The sequence below is a fragment of the Stylophora pistillata genome, chromosome 1, assembly GCF_964205215.1.
Source record: "Stylophora pistillata chromosome 1, jaStyPist1.2, whole genome shotgun sequence".
NCBI classification, from domain to species: Eukaryota; Metazoa; Cnidaria; class Anthozoa; order Scleractinia; family Pocilloporidae; genus Stylophora; species Stylophora pistillata.
The window spans coordinates 38172690-38194778 of NC_142519.1; the positions used below are offsets into that span (position 1 = coordinate 38172690).

Below are 22089 nucleotides of genomic sequence, written 5' to 3' on the forward strand. Positions count from 1 at the left end.
ATTAAAGCAAACAATACCACGCAGCTTCTTTGAGAAAAAAATTGCAAATTCAAAATACAAAGGTTAAACATGACGTTTAAGGAGAACAACCGACAGCATTCAGGGCATTTAGAAGGCAGAAGTTCTTTTTAACTGCGGAACTATATTCGCATTTTCTGGGAAAAAGAGATCATGAGCGAAATTGTAATGATCTTCAGGCAAAAGGACGGGATGTTTAAATATCAAGGCAATGAAAATCATTAATGCAAACTTGCTTACTTCTGTGATCGAGCTGAAATGGTTTATACTTCACCAGTTGTCTTTCTAAGATGAGAGAAATGTTGCTCCTTCAACAGGAATTTGACCAATTAGACGAAATGATAGCAATGTGTCTAGGAACAGAAGTAAACTATGAAGCCTTAAAAAATTAAGATTTATGTTCTGCGTTTGTTGTAACTCTGAGTAAGGAATCATTACTCCATGATTAAATTCCACTTTCCTTCGACAACTTTTCGAACTGAATTCCTTGCTAGCAGGGGTATTTTTGAAGGGAATTACTTGACTTGTCAACACAAGTTTTGCAATAGTGTGTACTAAACTCTCTTTATTGTCTGTTAATTTGAAGCCTATCGACAATGGTTAAACCTGTGACTCTGGCATGTGGGCATACAGGCTGTCGACACTGCCTTGCGACTCTCATGGGCATTGAGACTTTCCCAAAATGCCCACTTTGTAAAGCACCGATAGGAACAGGTACCCTTCACGTCAATATCGCACTCGACGACATCCTGGGAAATTTTGATGTCAAGTGCAATAAGAGCGGCTGTCTATGGACAGGAAAATTTCACGAGCACGAGTAGCACTTACAAACACGTGGAAAGTTTCCGATGCCGTGTGCCAATGATGGGTGTGGAGAGGTGGTGGCAAGGGAGAGGATAGCAGCACACACTGCGCAGTGTGCAAAGCACAAGCTCCCTTGCCAGGAATGCGGTAGAAAAATAACAAGGGAATCCTTCGAGGAGCATACCGCTTCCCTTTGCTCTAATAAGAGAGTACTATGCCCTCTAAGCTGCGGAACAAGCCTTCCACGGTAAGATATTATCTGTTTAATTAAGAAATCAATAGTAAAATGACTATTTAAGGCCAATAAAATATCCAAAAGTTGCACTCAATCAATCAATCTGTGATGAAATTTTGTGGGCCGAGGCCAGGAACGTGTTCGATAATTGAGTCAGTTTGCTAGACATAACGTCTCGTAGTCACGTTCGACGCACTAAAAACTACTATAAAACGAATACAAGAATTGTAAAAACGTGTAAAATGGTATATAAAAAGTCACTTGTAAAAATGTAGCGGAATTCCAAATCGATTTCGATCAATTACGATCCTCATCAGTAGTACTCCGCCATGTTCAAAATACTCATAAATAATTGTTCATATAAGTGACTCTGAAATGTCCACACTTCTTCCAGGCTTCATGTAAGCGGTCATGATGTATCAATCACAGCTCGTGGGATTTGAAAAAAGTTCCATTCGTTCTTGGAGTTCATAAGCGAGTCTTCGTTCACATTATTTATCCTCACTCCTTCAGTTATTTGTCTCAGCATCGCGTCATTGTGATAAACCCCCAGTGTGTAGCACAGGTGGAAAAGGACCGTGTGATAGAGAAAGTGTGACGTATGAGATTAAGTGTATCCAGTGTAACAGCGTATACGTAGGGGAAACAGCCAGGAGCGCGTATACCAGAGGGAAAGAGCATACGAAATCACTTAACAATAAGGAAGAACGATCTGCATTGTGGAAACACTGTAAAGAGAAACACAATAGAGAGGTAAAGCAGTTCCGAATGGATGTGACGGGGGTTTATCACAATGACGCGATGCTGAGACAAATAACTGAAGGAGTGAGGATAAATAATGTGAACGAAGACTCGCTTATGAACTCCAAGAACGAATGGAACTTTTTTCAAATCCCACGAGCTGTGATTGATACATCATGACCGCTTACATGAAGCCTGGAAGAAGTGTGGACATTTCAGAGTCACTTATATGAACAATTATTTATGAGTATTTTGAACATGGCGGAGTACTACTGATGAGGATCGTAATTGATCGAAATCGATTTGGAATTCCGCTACATTTTTACAAGTGACTTTTTATATACCATTTTACACGTTTTTACAATTCTTGTATTCGTTTTATAGTAGTTTTTAGTGCGTCGAACGTGACTACGAGACGTTATGTCTAGCAAACTGACTCAATCAATCAATCAATCCTTTATTTAAACACGTGACACCTAGGAGTACAGAAGTTCTCGTTAAAACGTGTACGTGTATGTACAATTAGAAATAAAACATATTTTCTGTAAGAATACAAATAATAAGCAGATCTATTAAATAACTAGCCAGCCAGCACTAGCCAGCCAGCTCCCCCTAATTTTGATTCTTTTGCAGACTCCACTTAACACTGCATTTAAGCGAGTGCCCAGAAAGAGCGGTTCGCTATGCGGTGACTGGCTGCACTGCTATAATAAAACAGAAGAACATGTCACAGCACTCGAAAAATGCAGCCGCAACCCACAGTGTTGTGCAGGAAGGAGAGGTCCAGCGTCTGCGGGGCCTGATGCATTTCCAGGTGAGATGCTTGAATTTTAAAAATAATGAGAAAAGACATCATATTAACATGAACTGAACATTCGGTTTCATTTCAGAGAGCCAAACCAAAATGGATTTTGGAAGAAAGAGGAGTGTTCTCCTTCCGCTGGAAGGGAGAGAAATGGAGTGACGTCAAGGGGCCGCACCTATTCAGCACTGAGTACAGGTGCTGGAATGGGAACCGGTGGAGGGCGCATCTGCGATTTGCGGGACTCTCCTTGGAGCTGGTGTCCGCAGTGACGGCAGTGGTAGTAGGAACGAGGTGAGGGACTCATCTTTATCATAAAGGATAGATTCTCACTCTTGAATCTGGAGCGCTGTGCAGAGGATAAATGATCGTTGCTAATAAGCCAAAGTACTTGCATATAGGTGACGTATTTTACGACAACTATCAATATCGTTAATTTTCCATATAGGAGTGAGGAAATCTAAAACCATGTCTCCGAACCTGAAAACTGTCAAAAATAAAATAAACCTTATCATGATTCTCCACAATAATGACTTTATGCTTCATGTCAACAGAATAGTACTGATGCCTGATTCCCGCGAGGAGAAGGTGTTCCCTTTCTCAGCGAGGGAGATAAGAGAGGGGGAAGTAGCAGCAAATATCCCGCTCTGTGAACTGGATCACGTGGACCGAGAAGACGTTATGATTGTCAAGTTTGTCTTGACATATTATCTTTTAAAAGAAGACAAGTAGATTTCCATTTATTAACTAGGAGAGTTAACAAGGTCGCAAATAATAACGCAAAAAATGGAAGTCGTTTATGCACTAGAACAAAAAGGATCGTAGGCGATGTGATAAGCATAGAACAAACTAACAATGAAATTTAAGAAATAACTTTGAATGGAAAAAAGTTTAAGTGCTTCTTCATGGAGATCTTCCGCTTTTTTCGCTGTATGTAATACCTCTCTTAGCTCTTATCTGTAACATTACTAATTGGAAAAGATCACTTGACGCAGTTGTTTTGATGTCAAAACTTTGTTGTTTTTTAGGGTTAGTAACAAGTGACGAATTTAGAAAATAGAGAGTCTGGAAGCTAAATAACTTGAGTTTTCCAGTCAGCCACCAGTTTAGTTAAGTTGTGTACATTTGGAAAAATGCCTGTGGGAAACAGAAGTACACTTGAAGAAAAATGTTCTCGATAATGACGTTATGGAAGGAAAGATAGCTAGGAGGACAAATGTAGAGAGTGGTGCTCTGATAGTAAATCTTTTTTGGGCGATATAAAAAAAGGTTAGGTTTTTTAGTCAAATTGTTTTTTTTTCAAGGTAAATGGGAAACAGAATTGTCAATTTACCTCTGTTCAGTATGAGTAAGCTAGATTTGTTCGTTTGCTGCACTGTGTTTTACGTGATAATAAATAATTTGATAAATTCATTTTTCCTTGTTCTCTGAATACCCTGGTCCCATTGTCGCAGACGCTATAACCGGTTTGGTAACAGAATACAAGGCATCCCACACCGAATAAAAGCCGACACGTAGCCTCGCACTACCCCAGTCTGACACGAATTTGAATTTGTTAAAAAACAAAATAAAACAATATATATAACTAACTGCAGACAGTACCCTTTCGGCCTTCTGGGCCTCATCAGTGCAGTGCTGATGCTAGGGTGGGGGAGAAACGATATGGCTATAATAAAAAAAAAGCGAAAAAATAAAAACCTTGCCTTGCATAACATGAATTAAAAGTAGTTTTTTTCTCAAAGGAGACTAGTGGGCAGCACAAAGGAAGACTTATTGTTGTGATTTCTCCTTTATTTCTTCCGAAGCGTGTCGTCTCTAGCATTGGACAGAATATAAGTACACATTCTGTAGTCTCAGTTTACTTTCCCATATTAGTGTATCAGAGTTGAAAAATCCTGTAAACGGATGTTACAAAAGAACGCCTTAATCTATTGCGCGTTATTGTATTTTGAGGGCGGTAGGATAAATGATAATTGCAGTGAATCGATAAACAATGACTTTGTTTCTTTACAAATCTTTTTTAATTAGGAAAGAAGGTCGGTGAGATCAACCGATTTGAACAAATAAGTTCTCTTCCGTCAGATATACGGGCCGCGAATTTTTTACAGTAGCCAGTTTGCCAGTCTGGTTTGTCAGTTAAGTCGTTCCGTATCCATGCTGATATTACAAGAAATGCCTTAATTTACTGAGCGTTGTTGTTGTTTGGGAGCCGTGAGGGTATCGTCAATTGTTGTGACTCAAGAAACAAACACTTTTTTTCTTCACAACTTGTCGTTAATTAAGAAAAAAAATGATCGGTGAGTTCAACAGATTTGATCGTGTAAATTTTCTACCTTTAGAAATACAAAAAGCTAGCTTTGGTAGTTTTCATGGTAGCCAGTTTGTCAGTCACGTCAGTCAGTTAAGACGTTTCCTACCCCTATCAATAGGGTATGTTTTCCCTTTAGGTATGTTCGAAGTCAGGTCTGTTTCTTTCGTCAACTAGTAAATTTACCAGCGTTTAAATAATAACATTTTTATTACGGGCGTCCATTTTTGATAGGCGACAGCAGAATGTAAGATCAAAAAGCGCGGGAACAGGGGAGTTATAGGACATGCACACGCAGATAATATTTTCACCACATACAAATAATATATTCCGTCCTAAATGAAAGTACATAACAACCCAACGTTTTTATGAACAAAACCTAAATTTTTAGTAATCGTAGTAATAACTGTAATTACAAACTGTCCTGTTTTCTGTTGTGACAACGGCAAACACACCTCGCCATTATAACAGGAGATGAAAAATAATCAAACTTACCTTGCGCGAGGCAGTAATGAGGAAGTCGCAAGTTGAAATAATAGGCTGTTTTACCTTGTGCTTAGCAATGATTTACGGTCAGCTAAAGAGGTTCTATTCATTTTGTTCTATACAACCGTGTGAAAAAGAGGTAATTTGCATAAGTGCGAAATAGTCAATTAGGAAACTGAAGAAAGTCACAGAATCATTGAAATTTAGATCGTTATTCGCTATTGCTAGCTGAGTAGACTCCAACAAGGAGAAGAAGAAAATGGTAAGTCCTTACGTCAGTATGCAGCTTTAGAGCAGGGCCCCACGATAAAGCTTTTAAACAGTAGTCGTAAAAAAAATGTTAATAGTAAAAATGTTTATGGTAACCGGCGTAAGGAGAAAAAAAACCGCCAGCCGTGAATTGGCCATAATTTTATTCTTTAAACTTTCGAACCATCACCCAATAGGAACACTCCACTATTTGGTGCATCTTTTTAATATCATTACTATTATTCATTTATGAATTTTTTTTGGCGAGTTCAACCTCAACGCCGGTAGGTCGGTTGCCGAACACTGTTGCAACGACACGAAGTTAATTTTTTGCAGATTCCATGAAACATTCAACCCAAACTTAAAAAGGGACTAATTCGGTAATCACCTCGGCCTATTTAAGAGATTAAACTGAAAGCGTTCTCCAAAGATGCCAGGCTTTAAATTGCGAACGAGGGTATCAATTTTTTGCAGCACGAGATAATAAAGAAATTATTTTGTACAATTCCTTTCCGCTTATAATTAAAGAATTGAGCATATGCCCAAAAGTCGCATTTCCATTTCAATGGTAATGAATTGTTTTTAGTTCGTGCACACAAATATTGCAACGTCTCCTTTTTAGTGGGCACCGTCAATTATGGATAAACCTCATTTCGTTGGATTTTTTTTTTTTTTTTAACGCAGCGACCATCTTAACGCGCGGGGCTGACGTAAATGTACTTTGTATTAATTGAAAAACAATAACGGGGAAAGGGCGCTTTAGTCCTTCTTTCATCGTGTGCGTGCATTGGCACAAACGTCCTTTAATCTATCTCTATCATCTTATATAGTAACAAATTTTACGTGCGTCTGCTCGCTGTTCGTAGCACAAATTGGATTGACGCCTACGCGATAAATAAAAACTAAAAAAACAACTCAAAACAACACTAAGAGTATTGTGGATTACAATAATAATTATCGACGTACTCAGGTGCTGTTGTAGACTGCACTTTTCCCATTCGATGTGGAAGGCCTCCTTTATGTTAATTCAAAAATTCTCGAAGCAAGAGAATCCACCATAAAAGTCGTATCTTATACGCGTCTATATGTTCAGGGGAAAAGAATGCTTATGCATAAAGTCTAAGCCGGCCATCTTAATTTGTTCAAAACCGTTAAAGGGTCTTTCCTTTTTAATGCTGTACAGGCGTTGCAGAAGATGCAAGAAAAGAGGTGTGAGATCAAACAGTTTTTCGAGGAGTTACCCAGAGTGCCACTTGGTAAACCCCTGCACGAGGTTTATTTCTTCTCTGCTTAGGATTCCCAGCAACGAATTTCCAGGCTTTCCTGGATTTGAATACATGCTTGAACACCAAGATTAGTAGACCCTTACAGGATGACTGCTCGAGATTCCTTTAGGATAGGCCAATTCTGCCCCTTGGTGGACCTGGGAAAGAGAGGAAGTTCATGGTTTATTTCTTCTCTGATTTAAATGCATGCTTGAACAGCAAGATTGGTAGACCCTTACAGGATGGCTGCTCGAAACACCTTTAGGAAAGGCCAGTCGCACGCTTTGGTGGACCTGGGAACGTGGTAAAATGCAACGAGAGCGAGTTCAACCACTTATCAAAGGTTGAAATCTCTATTTTCTCAAGTATATACTGAAACAGTAAATAGCGTCGTAAGATCGCTCTGATCGGCCTGCACTCAAAATCCGAGCATCCTTTGCTATGCACCTCCGAGCAACTCACCCATTATTGGCACACAAAAATTATGATAACCGTTACTGGAATAAAAGAGTTAAAAAAGAATCACTGACATAGTATATACCAGAGCAGACATTGTCTAAAGATTTTTAAATGTAAATATTTTCATAATCTCATTGTTCCTTGATATTCTGGGACATGTGGTTCGCAAGCTGAAGAAGGTGGAAATGTGACAACAAAAAGTACTCAGGGCGCTTTAACATCAAAATTATTTCATACAGGCGAATGATAAATTACACATATATGCATAGCTAGGATAACGCCTAAATAAAGATATTGATGGGACAAAATCCATCTCAAATATATCTACTATTTTCAATATTTCAGTACAATAGGGGAAGACGTGCACGAAGGGAGACATGGGTTTTTAGAATTGGTACGATACAAAATTCACCTGCATAAGACCACTTCCAGATAGTGGAAAGACGAGATATGGCCACCGCCCTAGATCCGAAGTGCACTCGGATTACTGGCCCTCCTTCCGGCAGATGGACCAAAGAATTAACAACATAACTGCACATCAAATGATTGTCCACCGACTTAACTTCGTTGACTCAGTCACTATGGGGTTGACACCCAAGAAATCGAATCCTGCTGGAAAATTTTAAAACTGGACCAGTCAACACGCTGGAGGATAAGGAGGGAAGAACGGGAGCCCCTCAGAAATCAATGCAGCCTTTTTGGCCGTTTTAGCCAATCAGTATCTAGTTCAAAATCCGGTTTTGTAAATAAGCTACGGGTTTTATTTTCAGGTTTTGAGAGAAAGTTAGATAAACAATTAAGCTCTGTCCATGACTATGTTGAAAAGTGTTTCATAGGTTAGGTCTATTGACCACACTGGTCCAGAAAGATTTTCTGACGAAAAGACGCACTTTTAAAATGTGCGACTTTACCTTGAATTTTAACTCACTTTTAAAACAGATCTTTTCGAATTCCCCGATGTTGATTTCTCTTGTAACATTTTTTTGACGGGATGATAAGGGCTTTACTACACGCATCATCTAGCTGCAATGCGTTTTTTGCCGTAGGTGACTATTATAATAATGGGGAAAAAACATAGTTTATTCATTTTCATGGATAGAGGCAAAGCCTTTGTTGGATTCAGAGAGCAAAATGACGTTTTCAAAGCACCTACAAAAGTCACTGTGGTGATGGTTTGCCTTTATTTTGGAAGTGTTTAACGCCGAACAATTCAGAGTGTTCAAAAATAAAATGTGATTGAAAGTTTAAGAGATTGGTGATTCAATCGTAATTGAAGGAGCAAAAATAGTAGCATTTTAAAACTAGAGTGCGATTTAATGTTGTTGTATCGATAGATGACGCTGTTGTGAGTAGGAAAAAGGGTGCGGCGATATCCAGTTTTTTTTTACTGCTTCATATGCATGTCTAGGTTTTCCGTTCTTTATTTACCCTTTAAAGATTTACAGTAAAAGTTCAATAATATCTCAATGCACGTTGTTGCAGAAAAAGCAGGAACGCGCGCAAGCGAAAAAAAGGGCGTCCTGATATTTGGGGAAGAGAATCGCCTAAACAAAAACGGCAGCATGGGAAAATTGATTTTCAATATTCTCCACTCTTACTTCATATCCTCTCTATGAATCCTGTGTCTGAATCTCCTTAAAAAACTTATGAAGTAAACACCGTTGGTATCGAGGTTTTTTTCCAAACCCCATCGCACTCCATAAGACTCTACTCTCCACCAGTCTTTCTCGTCAGTTCTGTAACCGAGCTCGATAAACGAGCTTTGTCGAGCTCGATTAGTTATCGAGCTCGATAAGTTATCAAGCTCGATAAGTTATCGAGTACGATTAGTAATCGTACTCGATTAGTAATCGTACTCGATTAGTAATCGTACTCGACTTGTAGTTATCGAGCTCGATTATGAAACGAGGTTTGCTTATCGAGCAGGAATGGTAATCGAGTACGACAAATGCATATCGGGCTCGGTTGCCCAGGAACAAAATGTGATCCGAATACTCTATGGATAACGTATGCTTGATCACATTGGAAGCGGTGGAGTCTAAAACTCTATCTTCTATCAAATGTTTGGGGCGACTCACTAATATCCTAGTCTTTACATTCTTCCCTCAAACACTCCGACTTACAAGAACTATGCTAGGCATGTTAGATTGGTTAAGTTTTAATTGGATGTCTACAAAATTAGAAGCGTCGAATACGGAATTTTAAGTGACGCTCACTTTCACAACTACTAGCGAATAGGAATGGACTCCTTTCTCATTGTAATAAATGCAGGTCCGTGACACCAGGAAATTTCATGTTTGTAATTATTTTACTAAAATTACTTTACATGATACAGCATTTCCACTATTCACTCAGTGTTTTTTACATTCTGCGTTTCTACTTGTGCATAGAGTTGTGCGTATTTCTTCTGTAATTCCTCCAATTCGAGTTTCACTCGTGATAATAGAGTGAATTTCATAGGTTTACGCTGTAGTAGCAATGTATGCTTCGCATGGTTTCTCTCGTCTGTCATGGACTGATATTTGTTCAGATCATCCGCTAGTTGAGTTTCAATCTCTTGTATCGCCGACATAACACCACGGTTTCCAAATCGTGGCATGCCTTTTTTACTATGTTCTGACCCTCCACTGTTCTCATCTTAGGAATTGGAACGGCTTTTAATCTTCTAGGAAACGTTCCTATTTCTACATGCGATTTTTTACTGTACAAACTTCAATTTTAATATTAGTTGTTAGTTATTTTAATTTCTAATCAATTAGGTTTTGATAGTATGTATTAGGTTTTTTACATTCTTAATCTGAGAGGCGCGTACGTATTTTGAACGAACTCTATGAACTCCTTGACGCTACGTGGGTAAATAAAGTATTGATTGATTGATTGATTGAATTCTTTCAGATTCTGCTCATTATATTTAATGCGAGCTCTTATAGCCATCAGCTTCTGTCGATACTCTTTGAGAGTAAAAGTCAGACGTGTCGACGCTATGAAATGAAGTGTTGAAAAGATAAAAGCTAAGCTAAGAAGATTAGTTTATATAATTTTTCTTTTGTTTTTCTTATAGATGGGTGGAGAGAATGTTATAAGATTTGTTGTTATACTTAAGTACGTTTCGTTTATCACGAGTTTTTAATAAGAAAAGATTATAAAAGCTATAGAACTCCAGGAAATACTGGAAGCAAGTCGTGCTTGGAATTAGCCTTAAATGATTCGTTAGTGAAAGTGGAATACCGTAGAATAGCCGAGTCTAATTTGTACGAGGTAATGTTTAAACAGTTGGAGCCTAAGCAACTGGATGCAAGACATTTAACATTTGAAATGATCTATCCGTTTTATAGGGGGAATGAAGGATATTATGGACGCGAGGAAAACATGGAAAACCTCTTTTGTGAAAGTGGTGACTACATCGCGGGAGCATAGACATGTGACATACGTGTGCGCATTTGATCCAAAGCAGTTTTCATACGACAAAATGAATGAGATTTATAACGGCCTAATAGAGGATCAAGTGACGATGAAGTAGAACTTGGATGATGGATTGCTTGTACAGTTGTCATTCTTGGAAACGAAAGCTTTCCCTTGAAACAAGAATCCATGAAGGATGTATGCGGTTTTATACTAAGAAAAATTAGATAAGGAACTGAGCTTTGTTTCTCTTAAGACCGTCATCGAACGCTTCATAGAGCATTGAGTGCTAATGTCATCTTTTATTTATTTTTGTGCAATTTAATGACACATATCATTTACAATGACACTGCATAGTCGCACTATTTAAACTCTCGGCTACCAATTTCTTTATCGCCGCGTTTACTACCTGCCAGGCTCGCCTTAAATTGTACGAGTCATTGGAAATTTAAAAAAGATCGTGTGCTCTACTACGACACCGATTCGGCAGTGTACAAGTGGAAACCTGGAGAGTCAGAGATTGCCTTGGGGGATTATTTGGGGGATATGACAAACGAGCTAGAGGAGGGAGACTACATCGTGGAGTTCATTTCGGCGAGAGCCAAGAATTATGGCTATGTCACGGCCAAAGGAAAGTCCTGCGTAAAAGTGAAAGGTTTCCCACTAAATGTGCGTGGCATGGCCCAGTTAAATTAGGAAGTGATAAAGCAAAACATCCTGGATGAGATTCAGCATCCCTTGGACGAGGCAAGAAAGACAGAGATTATCAATCCTGTGCATTTTGTCCGAGATCCAGTAGAAAAGAAAATTAGAACAGAGACTCAAATAAAATCGTATAGACTAGTTTTTGACAAGAGGGTAATGGATAATGGTACATTTAGGTCGTTACCCTATGGATACATTAGATTAGATGATGAAGACATGGAACTTAACAACTTTTTAGCATTTTAAACATGTTCCAATTCCTAAGATGAGAACAGTGGAGGGTCCGAACATAGTAAAAAAGGCATGCCACGATTTGGAAACCGTGGTGTTATGTCAGGCGATACAAGAGATTGAAACTCAACTAGCGGATGATCTGATCAAATATCAGTCCATGAAAGACGAGAGAAACCATGCGAAGCATACATTGCTACTACAGCGTAAACCTATGAAATTCACTCTATTATCACGAGTGAAACTCGAATTGGAGGAATTACAGAAGAAATACGCACAACTCTATGCACAAGTAGAAACGCAGAATGTAAAAAACACTGAGTGAATAGTGGAAATGCTGTATCATGTAAAGTAATTTTAGTAAAATAATTTCAAACATGAAATTTCCTGGTGTCACGGACCTGCATTTATTACAATGAGAAAGGAGTCCATTCCTGTTCGCTAGTAGTTGTGAAAGTGAGCGTCACTTAAAATTCCGTATTCGACGCTTCTAATTTTGTAGACATCCAATTGAAACTTAACCAATCTAACATGCCTAGCATAGTTCTTGTAAGTCGGAGTGTTTGAGGGAAGAATGTAAAGACTGGGATATTAGTGAGTCGCCCCAAACATTTGATAGAAGATAGAGTTTTAGACTCCACCGCTTCCAATGTAATCATGCATACGTTATCCATAGAGTATTCTTATTTTAAAATTCATCGTTGAATGGATAATAATAAGCCTTCACTCTTGGGTATGAGTAAATTCTCATTCCATTTCGGTTTTCAATGTTGATGCTCATTTATTTTAAATTGTATTTCCTATATTTCTTCATCTAAATGCAGGATGCTTCTATCCACTTAACTTCCATGATGGGAATAAAAAATATACCGATGCGGAGTGAATAAACGCTGTTCAAACCAAAAGAAAAATCGCTCAAAGTCTTTTAGGGATATTTGACATGTCCTAATGAAAAGGAGGTAAATGCATACACCCGCTCACGCTTTTAAAATAAACAGAAAATAAATTGAAAAGCTTTTATTCATATTATGGCGCTATTTACAGGCAACTCAAGCGAACGAATCTCATTGACAAATCATACGCATCGCATGTTCATCAAATGTAGTTAAAAGCAAAGTCTATCACGAGTTGAGTTTCTATCATTCTAATGCATTCAAGTAATGTCCATAAGTGCGTGTATCGATTCCAAACTCTCCCAACAAAAATCGCTTCTCGTCGTAAGGTGAGAGCGTTGTTTTGTTAAGTTTCTCTGTATACATTTCCTGTTTTTCGGTGCGGAATCGCATCATCGCATGCGTTTGTGATGTCTTAGTAAAAAGGCACTTTCATATTATTCATATGTACACGCGCCGATAAAGTGAATAACGACATATAACTTATCAATAATGATTATGCACACGCGCCGGTAATAATTAAGTGAATAACGGTATATAATTTAACAACAACAACAACATTGATTATGTATACGCAACTTAAAAGTAAGAGAAATTTGAATACCTAATAACATGCACACTTCCAATTCTCAGAGGATGTGTTAAAAGAATAGACCATTCTTCTATACAAGATCGTGCATCATATGTACTTACGTTATTGTTGTCCATGACTTTCACTTCTTCTTGCTAGTCTTCTGGTTTCTTCTGCTGATTGCTTCTTCTAGCTGGAGGAATCAACTTCTGTACTGATGCTAGAAACTCTGCTAGTTATGTAGGAAAATTATAGCGTCCTCACGTGGGGACGCGGCGTGGGTATAATTATATTCAATAAAATTCAAATCTTTCTAACGGCAGAATATTAATTTTATTGCATCCTTCGTATGATTGACAGCGTTTGTTTTCCCTACCTCGCAAATGATTGACAGGTATTGTTTTCTCTCGAGTTTGTGATACTCTATTGTGATACGAAACGATAACTTTATATACGCTATGTTTTATGACAGCTTGTCAATCAGAGTGACATTTTTTACGTTTATGTATAACCTCTTCCTACATTTCTACATTCATTTCAAACACCATGTCATATGAAAAACAACTGTTTGGGCGAAGAGATTGAACCGAATCCCCAGTGGGCCGGAACCATCCTAGACGAATTATTTGCCGTCGTCAAAGAAAAAGCTACCAGTAAGTAAGTAAGTAACTTTATTTAGCCACATATCGCATATGAGCGAATAGCTCGTTTAAATGCAAATGTGCCATAAAAATTTGACATAATTTACATATATAAGTAATAAGTAATAGGTAAGAAATAAAAATTAATTATCTAGAATGAATAATTGCTATTTGTGACTAGACTATTTGTTTACAAAACAAACAGCTGCAGTCATACGATGAGGAGAACTGTATGTCTTGCAAATTTTTCCTAAATATAGAAAGGGATTCCGACATCCTTATTTTGTCTGTCAGATTGTTCCATTGTTTGCTAGCCTGGTACGTAAAAGAATGTTGCATATAAGATGAGGTTGGTCTTGGAAGAACAACCTTAAGATGGCCACGTAGGCTGTAACCATTACTTCGCAGAGAAAACAATTCCTGAATGTAGTTCGGTGTCTGGTTATGAATACTTTTATATACAAGTATAAGTGCTTGTTCTATGCGTCGATGTTCTAAACTTTTAATATTTGCAGTTTTCAATAACTCTTCGTAAGCAGTCGATTTAGAATAATTGAGAAGAGTCCTCAGAGCGAATGCATTGGTTGACTCCAGTTTCGCAGACAGACCCTTACTTAGACCTATAAACAGTGGTGATGCATATTCGAAGTGAGGGAGAATGAAAGCTTTGTACAATTTAAAAGATCTTTGTGAAATACGCAGACAAGTGACTAAATACATTGACGAGATTGAAAGTTATGATTCTAACGTGGGAGAACATTCTATTTTCCATCAATTATACATGGACATGATGACAGCTTTTCTAGATTATGTTACCTATTTACAACTCAAATATCGTGCAGTGTGAATAAATAAACCATAGTTAATTCCACCGCAATCTTGGATTCTTTTGTTGTCTTTGTACTTTTTGTACCGTTACTTTTTAAACCTGAAACCCTACTCACGAAATTTAACCCTAAAAACCCTCGTACATCTACGCCACATTCAAACCCTAATAATACCCCTTTATTCACCTAACCCTAAACCCTAGCCCTAATCAAACCCCTCGTACACCAATGCAGCGTGAATATATTATCCTCGGCCGAGACACTCGGACCCAGGCCGTGCGGTTTTACCCATAGAGGCCCCCTACACTACTCCTACTTTTCACACTGCACTTAAGTAAATAGATAGAAAAATCCGTATTATATTTCAAATTTAAATATTGATTCTACTCTTTGTGAAAACATAGGTGAGACATTGTTCTAAGAGTCTCTGGAATAAGTACGTTTTTCACTGCTTTTACTAGTACAAACAAGGCCTCCAAAATGGGCTAAATTCGACCTTAGAACGACGCTAATTATGCGTCTATTGAGTTTTATCAATTTCTCAAGAACAAAGAGTTTTTCAACAAACTATATATGTCTTGATAAAATTGGTAATATCAACTAAGTAGAAATTGTAATTTGGCCACTGTAAAGAGTTAAAAAGCTGACATATCGAGAGTTGGCCCTTCGTTAGCCCTTACCCCTTTATATATGTCTTGGTTTGTTTTACCTATAGGCCTACCTAACACTAGAATATGAGCCAATTCGATTTTTTGACTGTTGTCTGTGAATGTTTGACTCTTCGTGACAACCTCTGTTAAGCAGTAGTGAAAATGACGACTGAAAAAAAGCTCAGGCCTGTACTGGATTCCAACTCATGACCTCTGGGATACCGGACTGCACTGGTTAACTGATATCGCAATTGTCACGGGTTCGAATCCCGTACAGGCCTGAATTTTTTTCAGGCCTCATTTTCCCTATCGCTTATGTAGTGTTCGTCACAGCGAAGATAGCTGTCATACTCAGCAATGGATAAGTTGCAATTTAAATGCGACTTGCATAAAAAATTATCTTTGGAAAAGTTTCCGTAATTTGAACGTAATTTTAAGTTGGTCATGAAGCAATAATTGCACAGAGAAGGTCATGAAAATACTTACCTGATGTTATTGTACGACTTCATGGGCTCATGCAAGATGAGGTTCTCTTTAATGCTTGTTAATTGACGCTTTACGCTTTTTTTACTTTATCGTTCTGCAGGAGCTTTTATTCCAATAAGATCCGCACAGTGACCAACGAACAATTCAAAGATGTCGCCCCAACTATTCGATTCTTGTGAGTTTGACTAAACTGATAATATTTCAGGTGTGTTCAAACTACACGAAGAGTTTTTTCAAGTTCACAGGAGACAGAGATTGTCAGACTGAGTGCAACTTGCACGTGCTGAAAATTCTCGGATTAGCGCCCAAGGGTGTAAGATTTCTAATGAGAATTGGAGACGGAAAAAAGGAAAAGAGAGAGCCAAAAAACCGCAAGCGGTCTAAACATAGGGTAATGATGATGATATTATCATGAAATAGCGGGCAAAGTTTAGCTGAATTACCTGAATTTTCTTTAATTTGCAGGTACTTCCATTACAACGAAATGCGAGAACTCCCAGTGGAATTTTTTTCCAACATGAAGAATCTAATAACTGCGTAAGTCAAGTGGAATATTCACGATGGTAGAAGTGGAACAATTGAAAAATTTCACTTGTCTGAAGACAATTATGCTACTCGTATAATGTTACAACCACTCATTCATTTTCCTACCAGTACAGAACCTGTGACGAATGAGATTTCCGCTTTTTCTCTTTTTTTATTCATTTCAACTCTTTTTTTGAACCGTAGGACTGTGGACACCAACCTGATGTGTTGCCATTTGACGAAGGAGGACGCAGATTGCGACTTTGCTTATGTCGACAGCTTTGCAAGTTGTGAAACGATGTTCAAAGATCGAGCTCCTAGGATTTGTCTCTGGGTTGTAGGAATTATGACACTGGTTGGTGCTGTGTTTGTGATCGTGTGGCGGTTGGTGTTTAAAGAAACAAAGGAGAAAAACAAGATACAGGCTATCATGTTGATAAATTTGGCCGGGTCTGATGGACTGATGGGTGTCTACCTGATCATTATAGGTGTGATGGATGCCATTTGGGCAGGGCAGTATTTCTTGCATGACTATTATTGGCGTTCAAGTTTTCCATGTCAGATGACAGGTTCCCTTTCCGTATTGTCAAGCGAGGTGTCCTTGATGCTCATCTGCTTGCTCTCTGCCGACCGGCTTAAAAATATTCTGTACCCCTACAGCGGAAAGTCCCTTACAATTAGGGTTACGCACTTTCTTTGCGTCTTTATCTGGATTGTTGGTGGTATAATTGCGTTTATTCCCACGGTGGGCTTCGATTACTTTGGTAGTCGCCAGAAGGGTCATCATTTTTATGGCAGATCAGTTGTATGTCTTCCATTGCAGCTTTCTGCTGATAAGCCCTCAGGCTGGGAGTACTCTGTTACCATGTTTGTTGGTCTAAACTTTTCCCTGGTGTTTTTCGTCATTGTGGCTTACTCAATGATAATCTTTAAGTCCTGCGCATCAAACCGGCGCCTGGCTAAGCAAGGAACCGAAAGAGAGAGGAAAATGAAAGCCAAGCAGAGGGCAGCCGATCTGAGGAGGGAGGCCTCTCTCGCCAAAAGAGTGTTCTTCATTGTTCTTACCGACTGTGTCTGCTGGCTGCCTATCGTGGTGATTGGAGTGAGGTCTCTCCTGGAAAAGTCCTTCCGTGTACGTGGTGACCTGGCAGTTTGGATCGCAGTCTTTGTTCTGCCGGTTAACTCTGCCATCAATCCCATTCTCTACACCTTTTCTACCCCACAGGTACACGAGGTCATTATTTGAACGGTTGAAAAATATATCTTCGGCGATTAAGTTTAATTTTGCCATTTCTATATTCATCCGCATTCGAGGGGAAATGAAAGACTCGAAGGTTTAATATGGGGAGTGGGGAGAAAGCAATGTGTACTGATTACAACTGTGTGTTTTTTGTTTTTTTTTTCGATGTATTAAGGTTCGAGGTGTCATCAATGCCAAACTCCGACCGTTCTGGAATTATTTGATAGCAAAACTCGGCCGAAATCAAAATGAAGGTAACCTTTAACAATTTTAACTAATCTTTCGTCATTTTGTATAGTGTTATTCCCCGTTCTTTCATTTTTTGTTTCTGTTTCATGTTATAAAGCTACGTATAAAACAGTTCTAAGAACAGATATGCCGCGTGTTTATAAATAAAATTGACACATAAGTCAAGTGAATAAGAAATAGACAGGTATCTATATTTAATAACAAGCTTGTTTATTTCATGTTAACACTTAGTTAGACTCAGTCTCATTGAAAAATATGACTACCTCATGCATGAGTGAACAATATGTTTGTTGCTGACGTTTTTGTCGTTTGTGTTATTATTTTGTGCCAGCTAAAGACCAGGGAATGGAAATGAGAGTTATCGAAGAAGGTACGCACTCAATTCACTTATCCACAGACTGCAACAAATTTGAGAATGCAACATCTGGCAGTCAAAAACCAAGAACAGAACAGAATGATCAAAGAACAATGAGGAATTTATGTAGCTGAAAAAGTTCCAGCTGACGTTTTTTTCCAAATTTTTTATATTCTAACGAAGGTGTAAAAAGAAATTTAACCTTTAGCTTGAAGTTTACAATCATCCATATTTTGAAACACTTTAATGACTGCAATTTTCCGTTGTACATGTATAGTAAGTTTGAATCTAATTTAATTGATTCTTGGTATGCTCTAGAGAAGAAAATATCCATAGACAAAGTCACCATTGACAATATTTCTATTTTTATTACAAAAACAAATAGATTCCATATTACCGTGGGTTTATTCTGAAATTGCTCACTGAAAAATGGGCTTCGAACATTACAGACACTCCGTTGCGCCCCGTATATCATCGTTGAACAGACGCATAGCAACATAGAATTTACTTGTTTGTTCGACAGTTAAAATTCTAGAAATAATGGTTTTGATAAGGTATTAAGAGCAAATGTGGCCAAGAATCGCACACTTTCGCAATATCGTGGCAACAGCCAAAAAATCGATTCGGCTCATATTCTCAAGTTGGGTAGGCCTTACAGTGAAAGAAAGAACTGCCTACTTCGTTTGGCTGAATATCAATTTATTTTCGAGAAAATCGATAATAACTGAATTCCACCAAAAGCCGCTTTAGAAGCTCAACATTTTTTAGACGAATCTCGGAACGTCGCGCCACGATGAAAAGTACCAAATCTTGTAAAACAACATCAAAATATATGTTGACAGCAATTTGAGTAGTTGTTGATTGTTTTGTATACACAAACTAATTGAGTTGATCCGACCTTCATCTAATTTGATTAAAATAGATCAAGAGTAACCCGTTATTTAACTATGTGCTAAACAAAATTATCCACTGAAAATCTAGCTTTTGGAAGGTGAAGTGTAGTTCTTTTCAATCTTCGAAGGAGTTTTTGGGGAAACGTTTCAGTGCGATTTCATTAAATTTTAAAATTGGATGAAATGCGTTGATTTGACAGTGCCGTCAATTAGGGGAAAATGTATACATACACACGCAAACCCGATTGTTTCGCATTTCACCACAGTTTTTTCAACATAATATTCATTCATCCTTCATGTTGCTGTATCACAATAGAGTATTGCAGTTCTGAAATTGTTGCATCGCTCTCACAATAGTGATATAACTCGGAAGAATAGTCAACACCTCCTGATAACGATTGTTTACGGGGTTTCTCTATACCCAATTCGTTGAAAAGGAGGCTGTAATTACTTCAAGAGATCATTGTTTAGATATAAGTCTTCAACCGAACCGCGAACCAAGCGGAATGTTGCCGAAATACACTTTAACGCTTTTAGAGAGACTGCCTCTCAATGATGTTTAGAACAGGGGAGACGTGCTGAAATGGACACCTGGCTGTGTTCTGAACAAAATCTGAACAAAATCTCGTTCCTCTGAATTTCTGATCTGGATGAGTTTACGGAGAGTTATCTAGTTATTTTAAGTAATATTTGCCATTTTGACCCCAATTTATGTGAAAACCAACCTGAAGTAACTCAGTTGGCTAGGAATTACTTTTTACTTCCTTTTCTATAACATTCCTCTATGTATCAAAGAAACTTATTATTAAGAACTCGTGGAAACCTAGAGAAAAAGTATTTGCAACGTAGAATTATTCTGTTTTGGCCCCCTTAAATCATGAGCATGGTGGTATTTATCCTCTGTTCATCCATCCGTTTGTTCACTTAGGTTCTGCTGAGTTAGTTGCTCAGCTTCAGCAGATGCAACTCGATGCAAGCAAAGCCAATGACAAGACAGACCTAAATACTGAGTTGAAGAAAATTGCTTCAGACAAGGGCTTCAGAATCGTCGACAATGAAGGATCAAGAGATTGCATGTTCTATGCTTTGTCAGATCAACTGGAAATTGCTATGAGAATCAAAATCAAGCATGACGAATTAAGGCAATTATTGGTCCAATACCTCAGAAAAAACCCTAAATTAGTAAGTTGACGTCTTGCACTCTGTGTTCACCACTGTTACTTTAGGAGCACCATAAAGGTTGGATCCACATGTGGGTCAACTGGTAAACACATCACTACTCGTTCTGTAGGGGATGATAAGGATCATAAATACCTTGAAATCATCGTTTAGTATAAATCACACCGCGCGCTCCTTGGTAATTGATTGGCAAGTACCATTCACCGTATTCTGGTATAGACGTAGATTATTTTCTACATAAGCGTTGGTGAAAGTGGTGGATAATTAACTTGCCTCTTTGCCTCGGAAGATACTCACCCCTATTCACCATTTATTTTGGAGAATAATTGTTCAATACTTCTGGATTGCTCGTAAAAAAAAACGCTCTGTTGTTCAAGTGTGTTTTTTTATAGACCTTGTCCGGGTCACGGATGAATTCAAACCTCCTTGATAAAATGAAAGGGCTCTGTCTTGTGGAGAAAGCGGCCAACCCGAGGTTTTTTTAAAAGTACTTCACACTTGAATCTCCCCTAGAAGGGACAATCCTAATTGGATAACCTTGACTCTGGGTAAGGTGGACATTAGATATTTGATGTTTCGCAGGGCAAATTCAGGAGTTGAGACTGCTACATCCAATGCAGATCCTTGTGATCATTACTCTGATATGTTATTATCCGTTCTTACTGTTGTTTAGTATCTGTTATTTTCTCATTCGATGACTCCTTCCAACGTACTCAACCTGGTCCATTGTACAATGAACTTTACACTCCAAGTTTCGTTCTCTCTTTTTTGCTTTTCTCACAGCCGAATGGAACAGATCTGTTTCACTTCGTCCATGGACATCAATCATGGGCTGATTACTTAACGTACATGGAGCAAGATGGCGCATGGGGTGACCATGTTATTCTATGTGCCGCAGCCAACTGCTACAAAACTTGCATTCGTGTGGTCAGCAGTCTTAACGCTTCTCACGATGTTATCTTACGGCCACAATGCCCTGTTGACAAAGGCAGGACACTTGTGTTGGGACACGTCCCTGATGCACACTATGTCAGCCTTTACTCTACACAAGGTACAATTCTTTACATTACACCCAGTAAATGAGGTGTGAGTTTATCATGATATTTTGTGTAATTATCTACATCATCAAGGAGGAAGGGGGTGGCTCTATCGCTCTCTGGTATAAGCCCCCGTCAAATGATCACTGTTAAGATGACGTCACATACCAACACTGGAAGCGCTAGCTTCGCTAAGTTTGCTCATTAGAGCTTGAGGACAGCTAACAAAGAAAATGCCATTACAGGCTCCTAGCGCGTTATTATTGACTAATTTTCAGTGAGTGTACAAGCTTCGTTATTTCTATTGTGAATTCAACAATGTACTGTCTTGTGAAAATGTTTGTTTGTAATTTCGTCAAAGAGAACTCGGGACTAGAGCGGCTGACCGCCATATTTACTTCCGCGCGTGTCAAAACAAACCAAAACGTACGCCGTTTTTTCTGTAGGCTTTGAACAAATCGGCCTCATAAGAGGAGGTTTTATTCCTTATTTATTTAGGTTCGTACCTACTGCTATTTGGGGCGAATCTAATGAGTCATTTTTCTCCTCACTCCTTTTAAGTTTGAAGTTGTTGTATTACATAGTGGTGAGCCACTATTACATACTTATCTTGTCTGCTAGTGTTGTAAAGACCTTGATATGAACCAAAGATTCTAGTTAATAAGCTTGCTGGCTTCTAATTATCTTTCTGCTTGTGGCTCTTTAATTTAAAACGCTCTCGCTACTCCTGTGATTAATTTTTCCGGGCTTGTATTGTAAACTGCTATTATGGCCAGAGTGTTGACTTGTGTCCTTTTTAGGGGCAAATGTGGCCAAAGATTGAACAGGTTCGAAATGT

At 38.4% G+C, this 22089-nt stretch overlaps 2 protein-coding genes across 2 annotated transcripts; both read left to right on the forward strand.

The window, feature by feature from the left end:
- Positions 1-115: 115 nt before the first annotated feature.
- LOC148742384 (uncharacterized) lies at positions 116-4013 on the forward strand. Its single transcript, XM_088755599.1, has 4 exons — positions 116-1069; positions 2432-2612; positions 2689-2894; positions 3155-4013. The coding sequence occupies exons 1-4, from the start codon at positions 867-869 to the stop codon at positions 3330-3332; spliced, it is 768 nt and encodes a 255-aa protein (XP_088611725.1). The 5' UTR covers positions 116-866; the 3' UTR covers positions 3333-4013.
- A 14119-nt stretch (positions 4014-18132) lies between these two features.
- LOC148742385 (OTU domain-containing protein DDB_G0284757-like) lies at positions 18133-21297 on the forward strand. Its single transcript, XM_088747306.1, has 3 exons — positions 18133-18157; positions 19964-20217; positions 20998-21297. Exons 1-3 carry the CDS (start codon positions 18133-18135, stop codon positions 21295-21297), a joined length of 579 nt encoding a protein of 192 aa, XP_088603432.1.
- Positions 21298-22089: the final 792 nt, after the last annotated feature.

Bases quoted from the DNA above. Each gene is read 5' to 3' on its own strand.
- LOC148742384 (XM_088755599.1), top strand. From the start codon at position 867: ATGCCGTGTGCCAATGATGGGTGTGGAGAGGTGGTGGCAAGGGAGAGG. The intron at 1,070-2,431 runs GTAAGATATTAT...ATTCTTTTGCAG, and splicing joins TGCGGAACAAGCCTTCCACG to ACTCCACTTAACACTGCATT. The intron at 2,613-2,688 runs GTGAGATGCTTG...GTTTCATTTCAG, and splicing joins GGGGCCTGATGCATTTCCAG to AGAGCCAAACCAAAATGGAT.
- LOC148742385 (XM_088747306.1), top strand. From the start codon at position 18,133: ATGGAAATGAGAGTTATCGAAGAAG. The intron at 18,158-19,963 runs GTACGCACTCAA...TTGTTCACTTAG, and splicing joins AATGAGAGTTATCGAAGAAG to GTTCTGCTGAGTTAGTTGCT. The intron at 20,218-20,997 runs GTAAGTTGACGT...CTTTTCTCACAG, and splicing joins TCAGAAAAAACCCTAAATTA to CCGAATGGAACAGATCTGTT.